Source organism: Bubalus kerabau, chromosome 5 (genome assembly GCF_029407905.1).
Source record: "Bubalus kerabau isolate K-KA32 ecotype Philippines breed swamp buffalo chromosome 5, PCC_UOA_SB_1v2, whole genome shotgun sequence".
In the NCBI taxonomy this organism is placed as follows: domain Eukaryota; kingdom Metazoa; phylum Chordata; class Mammalia; order Artiodactyla; family Bovidae; genus Bubalus; species Bubalus kerabau.
The window spans coordinates 80,692,694-80,709,537 of record NC_073628.1 but is presented as its reverse complement, the minus strand read 5'-3'; the positions used below and the strand labels follow the sequence as shown (position 1 = coordinate 80,709,537).

The following is a 16,844-nucleotide window of genomic DNA, read 5'->3' as shown; positions in this document are numbered from 1 at the left end:
AATGTTGATTTTTGTTGGTCTTTGAAAGATCTGTATAAGGAGATTACTTTCTTTGCCCTTGCCATGGAGAGAATCCTCATTGTTAATGTCCTAAGCCTTCTGTATGAGGCTTACTGGGGCAAGGGGTGCATAGAAGTCTATTCCATGGATGTCAGAGAGGAGGGAAGGAGCCAGACTTTTTTCCCCCTGGTTTGTAAATGGCCTTTACTCTCTGATTAGGATTTATGCTGGGTGAATAGTAACAGCTGCTTAATTCATTTGTTTTCCCTTGTCAGGTAATTCTTAGAGAGCTAATGGATTTTTGTGTGTGTGCTGGTAATAGTGATAACAGTAATACATGATCACATTTTTACAGGTCATTAGAGTTTGGAAGTATGTTCAGATTCACTATCTCATCTAACATGTGCAGTCGCCCTGCAAGGCAAGTCTCATTGTCCTTATTTCCTGTTTAGGAAACTGAGGCCCAGAGTTTACTCACTTTGTCAAAGTCACATAGCTGGTGAGTAAGCTGCACATTTGTAACTAGTTCTAAGCCAGTACTTTTTCTTCTACAAGGTTATGTCTAACTTTTTGCATCACAAAATTCCTGTTTTAATCAGCTATGCAAAAACACATTGTTACACCAAATGACATCATCACATTCAGAGTTGAAGGGACTCATAGAAATCAGAAATTCAAGCCCTCATTCTAATTTAGTGTTCAATCAATAGGGAAACTGAGTCTCAGAGAAGCCAAGAGTCTTCCCAGACTTAAATGGCTATTTAGGGACACATCTGTTCTAGCCCAGGTCTTATCACTGTTAGCTGGACTCCTTCGAATCTTCTCAGCTGTCAGCCAGTTCTGCCTGAGACACAGATTTTGAAAAATAAGTTCAAATGCATTGAAATGCTTTATAGCAGTAAAGTGCTCTACAGAAGCAAGGTGGTATTAAGGCAAATATTTTCTTGTGCATTCACTCAGATTCCCTCTTTTATGCTCCACTTCACCCTGCCACATGTACCAGTCATCTCCTTCTCTCACTTTACTCCGGTTTAAGTGGTTTATTCCAAGCAAACTCACTTATAGACGTTTGGACTCACAGAACTGATAATATAGGCAATGAATTAATTTTCTGGAATCCAAAGTGAAGTGAAGTGAAGTTGCTCAGTCGTGTCTGACTGTGTGACCGCATAGACCGCATAGACTGTATGCCCACCAGGCTCCTCCATCCATGGAATTTTATAGGCAAGAGTACTGGAGTGGGTTGCCATTTCCTTTTCCAGGGGATCTTCCCAACCCAGGGATCAAACCCAGGTCTCCCGCATTGCGGGCAGATGCTTTACTGTCTGAGCCACCAGGGAATCCCTGGAATCCAAAGCCTCCAGCCTAAGAGATATCTCTGCTTCTCCAAGCTGCTTCTGTAAGATGAAAACCTTCATGTCCCTGAGTAGGGGTGAAGATACTTATGGTCCAGGGAGCAGGGGAGGTGACCAATATGGTGGAGAGGGGACCGTGGGGTTGGCAAAGCACTGAAAATACTCCCTGTCGGCACAGGGCTGCTGACACAGTAAGCTAATACATCCCTTTCCCACATTTCATAAGAAAAAGTGTAGGTAAAATCAGATTGACTTTGCGTAAATTCACTTGACACTTATACAACACATGTCAAATCAGGACATAGATACACACTGTCCTGTCCTGAAAGCTTTAAAAGAGGTGGGGTCAGTATTGTGGCAATTCAGACTGTGGTTTTTTGCACCTTGTGAAGAAGTAGTTTATTAAAAAATAAACATCCTAGGACCTTCCTGGTGGTCCAGTGGCTAAGACTCAGCACTCCCAATGCAGGGGGGCCAGGTTTGATCCCTGGTCAGAGAACTATGTCTCACATGTTGCAACTAAAGATCATGCATGCCACAACGAAGACCCAGCACCACCAAATAAATAAATATTTAAAAATAAATAAATAAAAATAAACATCCCAAAGAAACCAAAATAAAATGAATTCAAATCCATTTGTATTATGTATAAATATCATATGGGAGGAGCGGAGAAGAATCAGTCTATGTGTTGCCCAAACCTATTTATTATCAATATTAATGGAAATGTGTCATTACTTGACCACCCCTTGGCCCAGCTGGATACACACGATACATCTCATTTCTTGTGGTTCTGGTTATGCTAGCTGGACAGAAGTTTTTTTGTTTTGTTTTCGGCCGTGCTGGGTCTTAGTTCCAGCATGCAGGATCTTCAGTCTTTGTTGTGGCATGTGGAATCTTTCGTTGCAGCATGCGGCATCTAGTTCCCTGGAGAACTAACTAGAGAACTAACTAACTTAATCACTTAAAGAACTTAACCACGATGGTGTGATCGCTCACCTAGAGCCAGACATCCTGGAGTGCGAAGTCAAGTGGGCCTTAGGAAGCATCACCATGAACAAAGCTGGTGGAGGTGATGGAATTCCAGCTGAGCTAGTTCAAATCCTAAAAGATGATGCTGTGAAAGTACTGCACTCAACATGCCAGCAAATTTGGAAAACTCAGCAGTGGCCACAGGGCTGGAAAAAGTTTTCATTCCAATCCCAGAGAAAGGTAATGCCAAAGAATTTTCAAACTACCACACAATTGCACTCATCTCACACGCTAGCAAATAATGCTCAAATTTCTCCAAATGAGGCTTCAACAGTACATGAACTGAGAACTTCCAGATGTTCAAGCTGGGATTTAGAAAAAGCAGAGGAACCAGAAATCAAATTGCCAACATCCATTGGATCATAGAAAAAGCAAGAGAATTCCAGAAAAACATCTACTTCTATTTCATTGACTACGCTAAGTCCTTTGACTGTGTGGATCACAACAAACTCTGGAAAATTCTTAAAGAGATGGGAATACCAGACCACCTGACCTGCCTCTTGAGAAGTCTGTATGCAGGTCAGGAAGGAACAGTTAGAACTGGACATGGAACAACAAACTGATTCCAAATAGGGAAAGAAGTACATAAAGGCTGTATATTGTCACCCTGCTTATTTAACTTATGTGCAGAGTACATCATGGGAAATGCTGGGCTGGAAGAAGCACAAGCTGGAATCAAGATTGCCGGGAGAAATATCAATAACCTCAGATATGAAGATGACACCACACTTATGGCAGAAAGTGAAGAGGAACTAAAGAGCCTCTTGGTGGAAGTGAAAGAGGAGAGTGAAAAAGCTGGCTTAAAAACTCAACATTCAAAAAACTAAGATCATGGCATCTGGTCCCATCACTTCATGACAAATAGATGGGGAAACAATAACAGAGTTTATTTTCTTGGGCTCTAAATTCACTGCAGATGGTGACTGCAGCCATGAAATTAAAAGACACTTGCTCCTTGGAAGAAAAGCTATGACCAAAGTCCATGGGGTTTCAGAGAGTCGGATGTGACTGAGTGACTGAACTAAACTGAACTAACTTCCCAAGAGTGCTAACTAAATAATTGTGTGCAGTTCCTGGGTAGGGTGAGAGACCATTACCTAGATGTCCCGTAGCACCTAAATCCCTCTTCCCTCTGAGTCTCTTTCCTGGGAGAGTGTCTGGGACATCGTTTAAAGCCAGACCCGGAAGTTGAGCTTCTGAGTGGATTCAGGGTGTCTGTGGAGCATCCTTGGAGGTAGATTGCATAGTGTGCAGAAACACACCTGTTTCTTGTCTCCTTTGAGTTTCCTCCTCCCGAGCATGTGCCCAGGGAGGTAGCAGCTACACCAGCGGACAAACATTTCTTTGCAGAGGGCTCTCATAATTGAGGACTTCTTCTCAGACCTCTCCTCTTCAAGGTAGAAGGGACCTTTCTCTTTTCCCCTCACCTTCTCCCTTGAGCAGCTCTGCGAATAGTTAATGATCGCATTGGTAAATTTCAGATAGACCCATACCAAGCAAATAAAAAGGATTTGGGTTCTCGCAGGCAGTTGGCCTGTTCAAGTGAGAGTCTTCCAGAGCACATTCCAGACCAGCTTGAACCCACTGTGGCTCTTCTGAATGACCCTGGGACCATGATGCTGAGAGCTGAGGTCCATCAACTGCCACTGGTTTGAGAACCAGCTTGCTGAGCAGGCAGCTTTCCCAGGATGCCCCCACTCTGTGATTGGCTAGAGTAAAGCAGGAGACAAAAGCACCGCTTAAAGCACATGTTAGTGTAGCCCGTGAACCGCTGCCCCTGTAAGGACAGCCCCCCTTGGGATGGCTTTCCTCACTTTGAGAAGGACCAGCGAAGCCCCTGGCAGGATGGTCTGGTTGGACCTGCAGCCCTGGGGCCCCGGTGGTACCTGAGAGCTTTGCCCGACAACCCTTAGAGCAACCTCATCTGGCCTCTCAGTGCTTCTGGAGGGCAAGGTCCCTCCATCTAGAGGGAGATGAGGGTACAGATGACACATGAGCATGTGATGACCAGCTCCCACAGTAGATAGCACCATGTATTACCAGCCAGTCCAAGCAGGTGGTTCTCCTGCAGGAGGCGGGCAAGGCAGGCCCCAGTGCAATGGCCGTTGTTTCCTGTGGCTGCTTCCTTCCTGTCTTCTCTCATCCCTTGGCCACGGGGCTGTGCTTTTATAAACAAGGAAACTAAAGCTGAGAATCCCCCGGCAGTCCAGTGGTTAGGACTTGGTGCTTTCACTGCTGCAGGCCCAGGTTCAATTCCTAGTTAGGGAACTAAGATCCCTCAAGTTGTGTAGCTCCCCACCCCCGAGAAAGAAGTTACTAAAAAAGAAAAGAAACTAAAGCCCATAGAGTTTAAGCGACTTACACAAGTCACCTGGCAAATAAACCAGGATTAGAACCAGCATCCTGACTCCTGGTTCAGTGCTCTTTCCACCATCCCGGTGGTGTGCAACCCAGGCTGCAAATCAGCATCACCTGGGGAACTTTTAGAAATAATAGTGTCTGGAATGTTCTCCAGGAGATTCTATTTTGGTGGTTCTGGGCAATGGGAGCTCAAACATGGTTAAAAGCTCCCAGGGTGATTTCAGCTACCACTGCCACCTGCCCTTCTTTATCTCGATCACCTACATTGTCTGCTTGTGGCTGAAGGTCACAGAGAGCACGAGGGCGCTGTCCCCGCACCCACCTGCTGTGGCCCCATGCTGAAACTTTCTCTGCCCCAGCTCCTTGCAGAGGGGGGGAATAGATGAATTCACTAAGCAAACATTATTTTTAAGTACTTGCTAAAGTATTTGACTTGCATAGATCTAACCAGGATTGCTATGAGATTAATAATTTGATGTTAAGAAGGTTCTTTGCGTTTCCTGGGTAAAAGGTGCAATGTGAGTTTAAGTAGTATTATTACATTATACATTTTTGATTAAAAAATTCAACTTGACTCATGAGCTAAAGCTGGCAGTAAAGATGGCAGATAACTCCTTTATTCAGTGAAACTGTAGGGTGCAGGCATTTTTCAAAAGCAAGATAGTCATACTTCTTTTTTACAGTTACTCCTATATTAAGGTAAGTTGTCTTCCAGCTCCAGAAACTTCCCCCAAACAGATGGATACTTTCAAAATGTTTTATTTAGGATCCTTTTCTTCTCACGTACATTTTCTATCATCCAAAATTTCTTTCTTGTTGCCTTGGACATGGGTTATCAGAAACAGCAGGCAGTGCCCACAAGGGCAAGTATTTGCATGTCTTCCCCTAAGATAATCTCTTCTCATTTTCTGTCTTCTAAGATGGGAAGGAGCAGAGGGCTGCCTCTCTCTGTCTCCAGGACCACTGCCATTTCTTATTTATGCTTCTGGTAACAGAAGTCACTGCTTCCCTACCCTCCCTCCTTTGTGGTTTCAGTGTGAGTTTCAGTTTTTGTTCTTTAAGAGATTTTTTTTTAACTTAAATGTGGTCATGACTTGAAAGGAAAAACAAAATCCAGAGCAAGTAAGGTCAGGTCAGATGGGGGCACATGCAGCAAAGATAAATCACAGAAATGATCAGTTATCATTGTTGCAAGAGGATGGCTGGACCGCCACAGACAAGCCTGCACAGCTGAGCCCCCTGGAAAGGCAGAGGGAAAATCCGAATCCTAGCAGACTTTACCAGCTGCCTGCCGTCATCTCGCGTGTCGTGCGAGTGCTGCAGTTCGCCCTCTCTTACAGGTGCCATGGGAGTAGGAACTTGATTTAAGCCACAGAATTATTCGGCAAATGCAGAACATCCATATGTGTACACAGCCTTGTCAGATCGTGTGTAACGGTCACAAAATGATTGTTTTCAAATCATGTTTCACAACCTCAAACACCAAGTCAATCAGCAAGATTCTCTAGAAGGCCAGTTTTTCACAAGCTTGCAGCAGATATTACCCAGAATTAGGTTGGCTGCCTGTGAAAAACACAGGGCAACCCCCACGGGTGTCCTTCCAAACCCATCCCAGACCAAGTTAATTTCCCCTCCTGTGGTTCTTGAGTGGTTTGGGGGTGACCGTGGCTCCCCAATCTGCATTTTGAGAGTCCTGTTATGATGCAGGTCTCTTTGGAATCCCACACCTGACTGCAGAGGGAGAGGCCTTGGGCGCAGAGCTGCCTTCCAGCTGCTCAGATAGGATTCTGTTCTTTACTACATTTGTCTGACATAGCTGCTAAGGATGGGTGGGGACTTGTTAAATGTGAGCCAGCCTTTGCTAGTCAATCACTTTGTGTATCCATGAAGCAGTGGTTCTCAACTTTGACTTCATGGGAATTGCCCAAAGTGTGTGTTAGAAATGCACCTCACCAGACCTCCTCTTAGAGATTTATATGCATTAGGAATCTGAATTTAGCAGGCACCTCCAGGAGATCCTCATGCTGGCAGGCCTCAGAGCACACCTTGAGATATTTGCCATAGGCAGTCCACAAGTTGAACATCAAGATGTAGGTTAGAATTTCCAAAAGTCCTCAGCCCATGAGGCTGGTATTTGAATGACATTCTTTTATTTTTCTTGTGAGCTCAGCTCTGACAACCAAGTGCTTCTATCATTTCATTGTTGAAAATATAGTCTAACTCTGGAAGGTGGAAAGAGACCTCAAAGGTTTTTTTAAAAGAAAATAGTTTCTAGAAAATAATTAAAGTTTTATGCTTTTGGAAATTTAAATGTCACCCCAAGATGTTTAGTCATTCATTTCCCAAAATTCTGGTAAGCATTATCTGTCAGGCCCAGAAGCTCCCAGTGTAGTTGGGAAAGATCAGTGCCTTTACAGTGAATTCCCTTACTCCTCTTTCTGGATTAATTTTGTTGTTGTTTCTTTAACCTTTTAAAATTCATAAAATATAACATAGATAGAGAGATTCATATAGAACCAAACAGTTCAGTGAGTTATCACAAATCAAACACTCTTGTCATGATTATCCAGGTGAAGCTGTAGAGCATTCACTGGTATCCCAGAAGCCCCTTTCCAGTCGCTGCCTCCCCTCTGCCTCTCTGAGATAACCCCTTCCCTGAATCATGGTGATCATTTCCCATGGTAATCACTTTGTCTGGAAGTATATCAATAACCTCAGATATGCAGATGATACCACCCTTATGGCAGAAAGTGAAGAAGAACTAAAGAGCCTCTTGATGAAAGTGAAAGAGGAGAGTGAAAAAGTTGGCTTAAAGCTCAACATTCAGAAAACTAAGATCATGGCATCTGGTCCCATCACTTCATGGCAAATAGATGGGGAAACAGTGGAAACAGTGTCAGACTTTATTTTTCTGGACTCTAAAATCACTGTGGATGGTGATTGCAGCCATGAAATTAAAAGACGCTTACTCCTTGGAAGGAAAGTTATGAACAACCTAGATAGCATATTAAAAAGCAGAGACATTACTTTGCCAGCAAACGTCCATCTAGTCAAGGCTATGGTTTTTCCAGTGGTCATGTATGGATGTGAGAGTTAGACTATAAAGAAAGCTGAGTGCAGAAGAATTGATGCTTCTGAACTGTGGTGTTGGAGAAGACTCTTGAGAGTCCCTTGGACTGCAAGGAGATCCAACTAGTCCATCCTAAAGGAGATCAGTCCTGGGTGTTCATTGGAGTGACTGATGTTGAAGCTGAAACTACAATACTTTGGCCACCTGATGCGGAGAGCTGACTCATTGGAAAAGCCCCTGATGCTGGGAAAGAGTGAGGGCAGGAGGAGAAGGGGACAACAGAGGATGAGATGGTTGGATGACATCACTGACTCGATGGACATGGGTCTGGGAGGACTCCGGGAGTTGGTGATGGACAGGGAGGCCTGGTGTGCGGCGGTTCATGGGGTTGCAAAGAGTCAGACATGACTGAGTGACTAAACTGACCTGAACTGAATTGATGCATTCCTAAAAATGGTACTATTTTAAGCTTAACTTACTTTTGTCTTAGTTTTGAGTTTATATACATGGAATTATAAAGTAAGTATAATTTTATGTTGGACTTCTACTTTATGTTTGTAAAAGTCATGCATGTATTATTTTTAAAAAATATTTATTTACTTATTTGGCTGTGCTGGGTCTTAGCTGCCACATATGGGATCGTTGACCTTTGCTGCAGCATGCAGAATCTTAGTTGCACCTTGTGGGATTTAGTCCCCTGACTGCAGATCAAACCTGGGCCCCCTGCATTAGGAGCTTGGAGGTTTAGCCACTGGACCAGCAGGGAAGCCCCCATGCATGTTATGGCATGTGGCTATAGTTTGTTCATTGGCATTGCTACATCGTGTTCTGTTATATGAATAGACAATATTTTAACACTCTGATGTTAATGAAAATTTAATGTTTTTCCAATTGGGTCTGTTACAAATAGGGCTGCTGTGAACATTCTTGAACACACCTCTTGGTGACTATATATATATATCCACGTTCTGTTGGATATACTCCTACGATTGAACATGCTGGATTGTAGGATATATCTGTATTTTAGTGTTAATAGGTACTGCCATTATCCAAAGTGGTTGTGCCAATTTACACTCCCGCGACAGAGGGTGAGAATCCCAGTTACTCCTTGCCAACACTTGCATTATCAGTATTTTAGACACCGGTGGGTATTTAGTGGTAGCTTGTGGTTTCCCTGGTGAGTAGGAAGTTAAACACCTTTTTGTATATTTATTGAACACCTTGTTATCCTCTCTTATGAAGTGCCTGTTCAATTCACTTGCCCATTTATCTACTGAGTTGTCTTTTTCTCATTGATTTTTATTTATACTGAGTTTTTAATATGTACTGAATACAAGCCCTACATTGTTGGTATGTGCTAAAAATATCTTCTTGCATTATGTTACTTAGTTTTTTATATTATCATATTATTATTTGCAACTATTTACATGTAATTTACATTGTATTAGTCTAGAGATGATTTGAAGTATACAGGAGGTTGTGTGTAGGTTGTATACAAATGCTTCACCATATTGTATAAGAGATGTGGGCATCTGTGGATTTTGGTGTCCATGGGGTGGGGGAGGAGGTCTTACTTGGAATCAGTGCCCCATGGATACTGAGGGATGGCTGTATTCAATTCTGTTTCACTGTGACCAGAAAATATACTCTCTAGTCTCAGCCTTTTGAAACGTGTTCTTGTTTTATGGCCCCAGTATGGTCAAGTTTTGTAAATTTTCTATGTATGCTTAAAAGACATGTATAATGGTCTGAGTCCTTCAGAGTGGACCCCTAAGAATTCTTTCTGTAGAAAGAATTACTATCCAAGTGTTAAATATAAATACTTTAAATAACAGATACTAATTGCCTTTTTCCACCACAAATAAATAAAATATACTAATCTCTAGATCAAAGGAAAACACAAAGTACAAAAAACATGCTTGTTTATAATAACATGACTCCATGCAGTTCTCTTCCGTGTGCCTTCTTCTCAGCGGTTTTAAGGATGGCCTCCTGATAATTCCACTTTAACATTCAGCTGAGAGCCACGTGGTCTTGAGTACCCTGTCCTGGTGTATCTTCTGTTTTTCTAAGAGTCAATATCCTACAAAGGAGAAAGAAACAGCCTGAGCTAGCCCTGCTCCCAAAGCGAAGCTACCCACATGGTGGTGCCCCTTTTCAATGAAGAACCCACTGTCTCCAGTCGTCTCCTTTCTGAATAGCACCAACCCTTGCCTCTACTTTTCTCATGTTGCTGGTTTATGATGACATCATTAGCTGCAGTTGATTCTATTCCAAGTAAATGATGGTGGTCAGAACAGTTCTCTAAGCACTACTGCATGGAGCAGGAGTTTTGTAGAATAGTAGCGATGTGGAACACCACGGATACACACCTGTGATTCTGAGGGGTGTTAATAAATAGTAAGTTAAAAAAAGGGTGTTGTGATACAAGGTTTGGGGACTCCCCCCAAACCACCATCACCTCTGTAACCAACTGCAAGTTCAAGGGTCCCCAAGACTATCACTCTGAACCCAGTCACAAGTTTAGAAGTCCCCAAGTCCATCTTCAGGTTCAGTAATTCACAGAAGGACTGATGATACTCACGATTATGATGTATGGCAGTGAAAGGACACAGATTAACATTATCTAGGAAGAGAGGCACACAGGTCCAGGAGGAACCAGGCATGAGCTTTTAGTATTTCTCTCCCAGTGAGCTGTACACACAGGGCCTGTTCCCCAGCAACAGTGTGTGTCGATACACGTTGAGATAGCGCCGCGGCGGGCGGGAGGCGAGTTCCCCGTGTGCACGTGTGGAGAAGCTGCTGCACTAGCGTGGCGGCGGGAGGCACCTCCGCTCCCTCCGGAGACGCAGGGCCGCGCTAAACCCTCGCGGCCTCCGTCACCCGCTCAGCTCCTTGCCTTAGGCGAGGAGGCCGGCTTGTGGGGTTGAGTGGCCCGAGCTGAGGGCTCGGAGAGCTCAGGGTGGCGACGACAACGGCCTCAGCAGGCGGGGAAGATGAAAGGCCGGATCGAGCTGGGAGATGTGACACCACACAATATTAAACAGCTGAAGAGATTAAACCAGGTCATCTTTCCAGTCAGCTACAATGACAAGTTCTACAAGGATGTGTTGGAGGTTGGCGAACTAGCAAAACTTGCCTACTTCAATGATATCGCAGTGGGTGCAGTGTGCTGTAGGGTGGATCATTCACAGAATCAGAGGCGACTTTACATCATGACACTAGGCTGTCTGGCGCCATCCCGAAGGCTAGGAATTGGAACTAAAATGTTAAATCATGTCTTAAACATCTGTGAAAAAGATGGCACTTTTGACAACATCTATCTGCATGTCCAGATCAGCAATGAGTCTGTAATTGACTTCTACAGAAAGTCTGGCTTTGAGATTATTGAGACAAAGAAGAACTACTATAAGAGGATAGAGCCTGTAGATGCTCACATGCTGCAGAAAAACCTCAAAGTCCCTTCTGGCCAGAACGCAGATGTGCAAAAGACAGACAACTGAACAAATTACAGATGAACTTTGCTGCACTTGCTTGTCGCCAAATAAAAGAGAGGCCCATTGATTTCCCCGCCCCTCCTTTCTTTTAAAACTTTCCTATTTATACAGAGTGAAGTAAGCCAGAAAGAAAAACACCAATACAGTATACTAACGCATATATATGGAATTTAGAAAGATGAAAACAATAACCCTGTGTACGAGACAGCAAAAGAGTCACTGATGTATAGAACAGTCTTATGGACTCTGTGGGAGAGGGAGAGGGTGGGAAGATTTGGGAGAATGGCATTGAAAAATGTAAAATATCATGTATGAAATGAGTTGCCAGTCCAGGTTCGATGCACGATACTGGATGCTTGGGGCTGGTGCACTGGGACGACCCAGAGGGATGGAATGGGGAGGGAGGAGGGAGGAGGGTTCAGGATGGGGAACACATGTATACCTGTGGCGGATTCATTTTGATATTTGGCAAAACTAATACAGTTATGTAAAGTCTAAAAATAAAATAAAATTAAAAACAAACAAACAAACAACAACAACAACAAAAAGTGTTTTAAAATAAAAAAAAAAAAAACAAAAAAAAAACTTTCCCCCTTCCTTGTTCTTACTTTTCCTCCTTTCAAAACTTGCTTCCCTTTCCTCTAAAAGTTTTAAACTTTTAAGGACTTATTAATCATGTTTGGATTGTTTTAGTTTTCTTATTTTTGTGAGGTGGTTTGATTGTAGGAAGAAGGTATAGATCGGTTTAGTTTCACAGTTAAGATATATATGGTCCCAAAAATTTGAGTGTCAATTTCCATTTTTTTTTTAATGTCCTGCTTTCACATTGAAGGGCAGAGCCTACAAAATATTGTATATTTCAAAGGACAAAAAGAAGGAGCAGCAATATCTTGTTCTCTAACTCTTAGACAAGTTTAGTGCGTTTGTGGTACTTTGGGTTTTTAAAGATTTTGTGGGATACTAATCCCTATACATTGCCTTCACTCCACCTTTTGTCCTTCTGAGTATTATCTCAGGAGTTGGGCCATTGTTATCCTTGTAAGAAATACTAAGCTTATTTTGTTCTGTTAAGCAGTTATTTCTTCCTTCCTTGCTGGTGGCTGAAGGTGGGTGGGACAGTTTGAATCAGTAGTATTAGACTTTGGTCTCAGTATGTGAGTTAAACTGCTTTTTACTAATGAGTGGGCTGGTGCTTAGCAGGTTTGTTTTTCCTGCTGTTGATTGTTACTAGTGGCATTATCTTTTAGCATATGGGCTGGTGAGATTCATTTTTTTTTAATATCCCAGCTAGAGATATGGCCTTTAACTGACCTAAAGAGGTTTGTTGTGATCTGCTTTTTTTTTTCTGTTGTTTTTCTTCAGTAAACACACAGTAGTTGGTCAGACCTTTAATATGGAGTTGTGTCCTTTATAGGTCAGTGCCCTTAAATAAACCTGAAGTAGGTATTGTCTCCTGGACATACAAAAAAATACCTAAACGGAAGCTTAGATGGATTTGTGGCACAATAAATGCATTTAATGTCAGATAACGCAGACTGTTAGAAGTGTGGCCACTGAGCATTTGATTTTAGAGGAAAGAATATCTAGACAGTATTTTTGAGAATAACATAGCTGTGCTATTGCTTATCTGTTGGAGAACATCCCAGATTTGCTTACATTCTGTGCCTATGATACTGAGTTTAAGGATTTGGGGGAGGGGGAATTGTTAAACACATTGCTTCTGTTCTTGGGAAAAGTAGAGGTCTAGAAGTGTTAATAACGTGAATGTCACTGTGACCTCCTGTACCAACAGGACTGGTTTATGCCAGATCATTTTCTGGCACTTAGGGAGTGGCTTTGACTGGTCAGTAACTTTCTGTAAGATAGAAGACCTCTAAAATTTTCAGGCTTTCCTCCATAATTCCATCTCCAATATTTAAAATTTTCTACATTGCCAATACCAGTGGCCTAAGAAATGTTTTCATTAGACTTAAAACAATGCACAGAGCTTGAATTTTCTGTCATTTGACTTTAAAAAGAAGGTTGATTGATAACATCTATCCTTTTGTGTGAATTCTGGCGTAAAAGTTTCATCTCTTCAAATACATTGAATGACAAAATTATTTTACACAATGTTTATGCACATCTTATAATCTTAAGTTCTTATTTGAGAATGTGAAAATGCAAGGTACAAAAGACTTCAACCATCTTAGTTGAGTGCCAAGAATAATATAGGAAAGGAAGATAGTTGATGAGTGGTTCATAGAGTTCTAATCTTAAGATAGTAAAAATGTAGAAAGACCTTGCTGATTTCTTGGGTATCAGTTTCTTAAGCAGTCCAAATCTAAGCTTAGAAGAAAAGTTTAGCATTGAGCACCTTTACCTTCATGGATAAGCTTCAGCTTGCTCTTGCCAAGAGAAGAATGCTTGAGTTACAGAAGGCAAGATTAGTTTGAAGAATTCAGTCTTTTTGTAAACTTCAGATGTCAAAATAGATTTTGATATATAAATGAGTTTTGTGAGATGACACTGCCTCTATTTCTATAACCATTTCTCCTGGACTATCTAATCAGTCCTATGAATGTATCCCTAAATGTGGTTAATGAAAACCGAATAGCTGCCTCATGACAATTAAGTACATATTATTTATGGAGGAAAAAATATTAAAATTTTGAATTGAGTGTGTAGGCTCCCTATCATTTTAGTGTTTCTTTCTCCACACTAGTCACTGACTTTAACCTAAGTTGTGTTTGTAAAACATGAATTGTCTTACATCAGACTTACATGAAATAATTCCATCCATTTATGGAGGAGGATGTAGAAGAGGTAGAAGCTAGGTACACTTTCATATGCCTAGAAGTCAGTAAAGACTGAAATAATGTCCCATGTTGAGTTGGTTATTTTGAGATACGATAATTATCATTGAGGTAAAATAATTCTATTAACTAGAAGATCACAAGATGTACCCATCGTATTTTTTGGGGAAGATAGTTTTTTTCTGTGGGGCAAATAGGTAAAATTATATGGTAATTACATTTAGGTTCTAAAGAAAAGAATCTGCAGAGAAATCTATGCAATATATAATTTGTCCAGATTAGTTTTCATTTGGGGAAAGAAGTTCTGAAATATCCCCAAAGCAGTTTACTTGTCAATTCAGAGTCCTCCAAAAATAGAACTAACTATTGGGAAACCGTGGAATGTGGGGTGGAAAAGAAAAGCTTCCTCAGTTTTTTGGAGGGAATAACTTTAAAAATACTTAAATAGCTAAGTTTACTTGGTGCCGTTAAGATTTAAACTTGTTGATTTTAACATTGCTGTTACATCTGAAATAAACTTATGTGATGTTCTGGTAGAAAAAAAAAATACACGTTGAGTATTGACAACTGGAGAAGCTCACCGAGGCTTGGTGTCCAGCATCTTAATTGGAGCTCGGTCATGTAGACATGGTTGGCTGTTTGTGCATCTCCAGTTCTTTCCAAAGTAGAGCTGGTAACTGCATGGGCCGATGTTCCCTGGCTGGCCAAAGCACACTGTTGTTGTTGTTCAGTCTCTCAGTGGTATCCAACTCTTTGCAACCCCATGGACTGCAGCGCACCAGGCTCCTCTGTCCACTATCTCCTGGAGTTTGCTCAAATTCATGTCCATTGAGTCGCTGATGCCATCCAACCATCTCATCTTCTGTCATCCCCCTTTTCTCCTGCCCTCAATCTTTAAGCTCCAATTAAAAAAGATACTCATCTCAGATTGCACATTCCAGGGACTTAGTGGTTACTTCCCAGGAGCTGAGGGCAAAGGCCAGAACACCCTTTGGGCAAGGCCAGCCCCTTACTGCACGTACCCACAAGATACAGAGCGTGTCATGGCCCATGCTTTAGAAGTCCAGGAGTTCCCACCACACTGAAGTAAAATGCCCCGTCCTTATCTACAAGGCCCCGCATGATCTGACCTTTCCATCTCACTCTCGCTTACTATATTCCAGGCACTCTGATCTTCCTTTGGGTTTTTAAGGACACTGAACTCTCTCCTGGCCTGTGTAGTGGCAGTTCCCTCCGCCTGAAATACTCTTCTCTCCAATCCACACATAATTGGATTCTTCTTGTCATTAGATCTCAGCTTAATAAATGTCATTTCCTCAGAGGCGCCTTTCCTGTCTTCCCAAATTAAAGGAGTCCCTGAGTCAGTCCCTCTTCTATTACCTTGTTATGTGTTCATCATAGCAGTGATCATTGCCTATTATTTTCTAGCTCACTTACCTGATAATTTGCCTGTTAGCAGTCTCCTGCCATGCAAATGCCACAAGAGTAAAATTCTTGACGTTTTCTCTATCCTCAACACCTAGAATGTACCAGGACTAGAGGTAATGCTCAGTAACTCAATGAATGAATGAACTGATGGATGAATAATAAGCTTTACAAATGCTGGCTTAAACTAGATCCAGTAGAATTCTTTACAGCAAGGCTTTCAGAGCCTTTAATATGCTAATAGGAATTATGAATCTCTAAGTGTGTATCATGTATTCATGCTTCTGTGAACACTTTGGCAGGCATATTGATGCAGAAATTTGTCATTTTAAAGGAATCAGATTTGTTTTCACATATGACTAACATTTTGCTAAGTTGCTTCAGTTGTGTCTGACTCTCTGTGACCCTATGGACTGTAGCCCACCAGGCGCCTCTGTCCATGGGATTCTCTAGGCAAGAATGCTAGAATGGTGTCATGCCATCCCCTAGGGCATCTTCTCAACTCAGGGGTTGAACCTGTGTCTCTTATATTTCCCGCATTGGCAGACAGATTCTTTACCAATAGCACCACTTGGGAAGCCCCAACCAACATTTTAAAGGAAAATAAATCTTAAAATATGGCACATATTCTTTGAAATTCCTCTTTCTCTTTACTGCTCCATCCTTTAGGACTTTGCTGTCTGCAACTAATTGGATCAATTGATTTGTACATGGGTATACGTGTGTAGGACTGCCTTAGGGTCTCTGTCCACTCCTTTATTTATTTATTATATTAAATTCTCATTGTCACTAGAAGCAGGACACAAAAATAATGATAGTTGTAGGTTTGTGAAAGAGGATGTCAGGCATGGAAGCCTCAAGTTATATTTCCAAAGTGCCCATTGATACTCTGTAGACAAAAGTCTTGACTGTTGACCTCATTGTTACTAGAAGCAGGACACAAAAATAATGATAGTTGTAAGTTTGTGAAAGAGGATTTCAGGCATGGAAGCCTCAAGTTATATTTCCAAAGTGCCCACTGATACTCTGTAGACAAAAGTCTTGACTGTTGACCTGATTCTACTCAATAGAATCAGTTATTGATAGACCTTCTTTTCATAGTCTTTGAAAACAATATTTTTGCAGTTGCTTTTACAAATTCTTTGTGTTGGCTGAATGCGTTTGTGCTACAGAAAATTGTGTTATTTCTATTGAAAACTTTAGAATTGATGAAGATGTATGTGTTTCTTTTCAGAGACTAAAGATCCTGGTATGTTTCTTTCCATAAAAATAAGGACTAGAGTTGTTGGCTGCTACCACTGATGGGTTG

General features: G+C 41.8%; 2 protein-coding genes across 2 annotated transcripts in view; both read left to right on the top strand.

Moving 5' to 3' along the window:
• Positions 1-16,844, top strand: part of SUSD4 (sushi domain containing 4) — a 131,844-nt gene that overhangs the window by 77,054 nt on the left and 37,946 nt on the right. The gene's annotated exons all lie outside the window — the stretch shown is intronic.
• Positions 10,776-11,382, top strand: LOC129652885 (N-alpha-acetyltransferase 50-like). The gene has a single exon (XM_055581960.1). It carries the CDS (start codon positions 10,815-10,817, stop codon positions 11,319-11,321), a length of 507 nt encoding a protein of 168 aa, XP_055437935.1. The 5' UTR covers positions 10,776-10,814; the 3' UTR covers positions 11,322-11,382.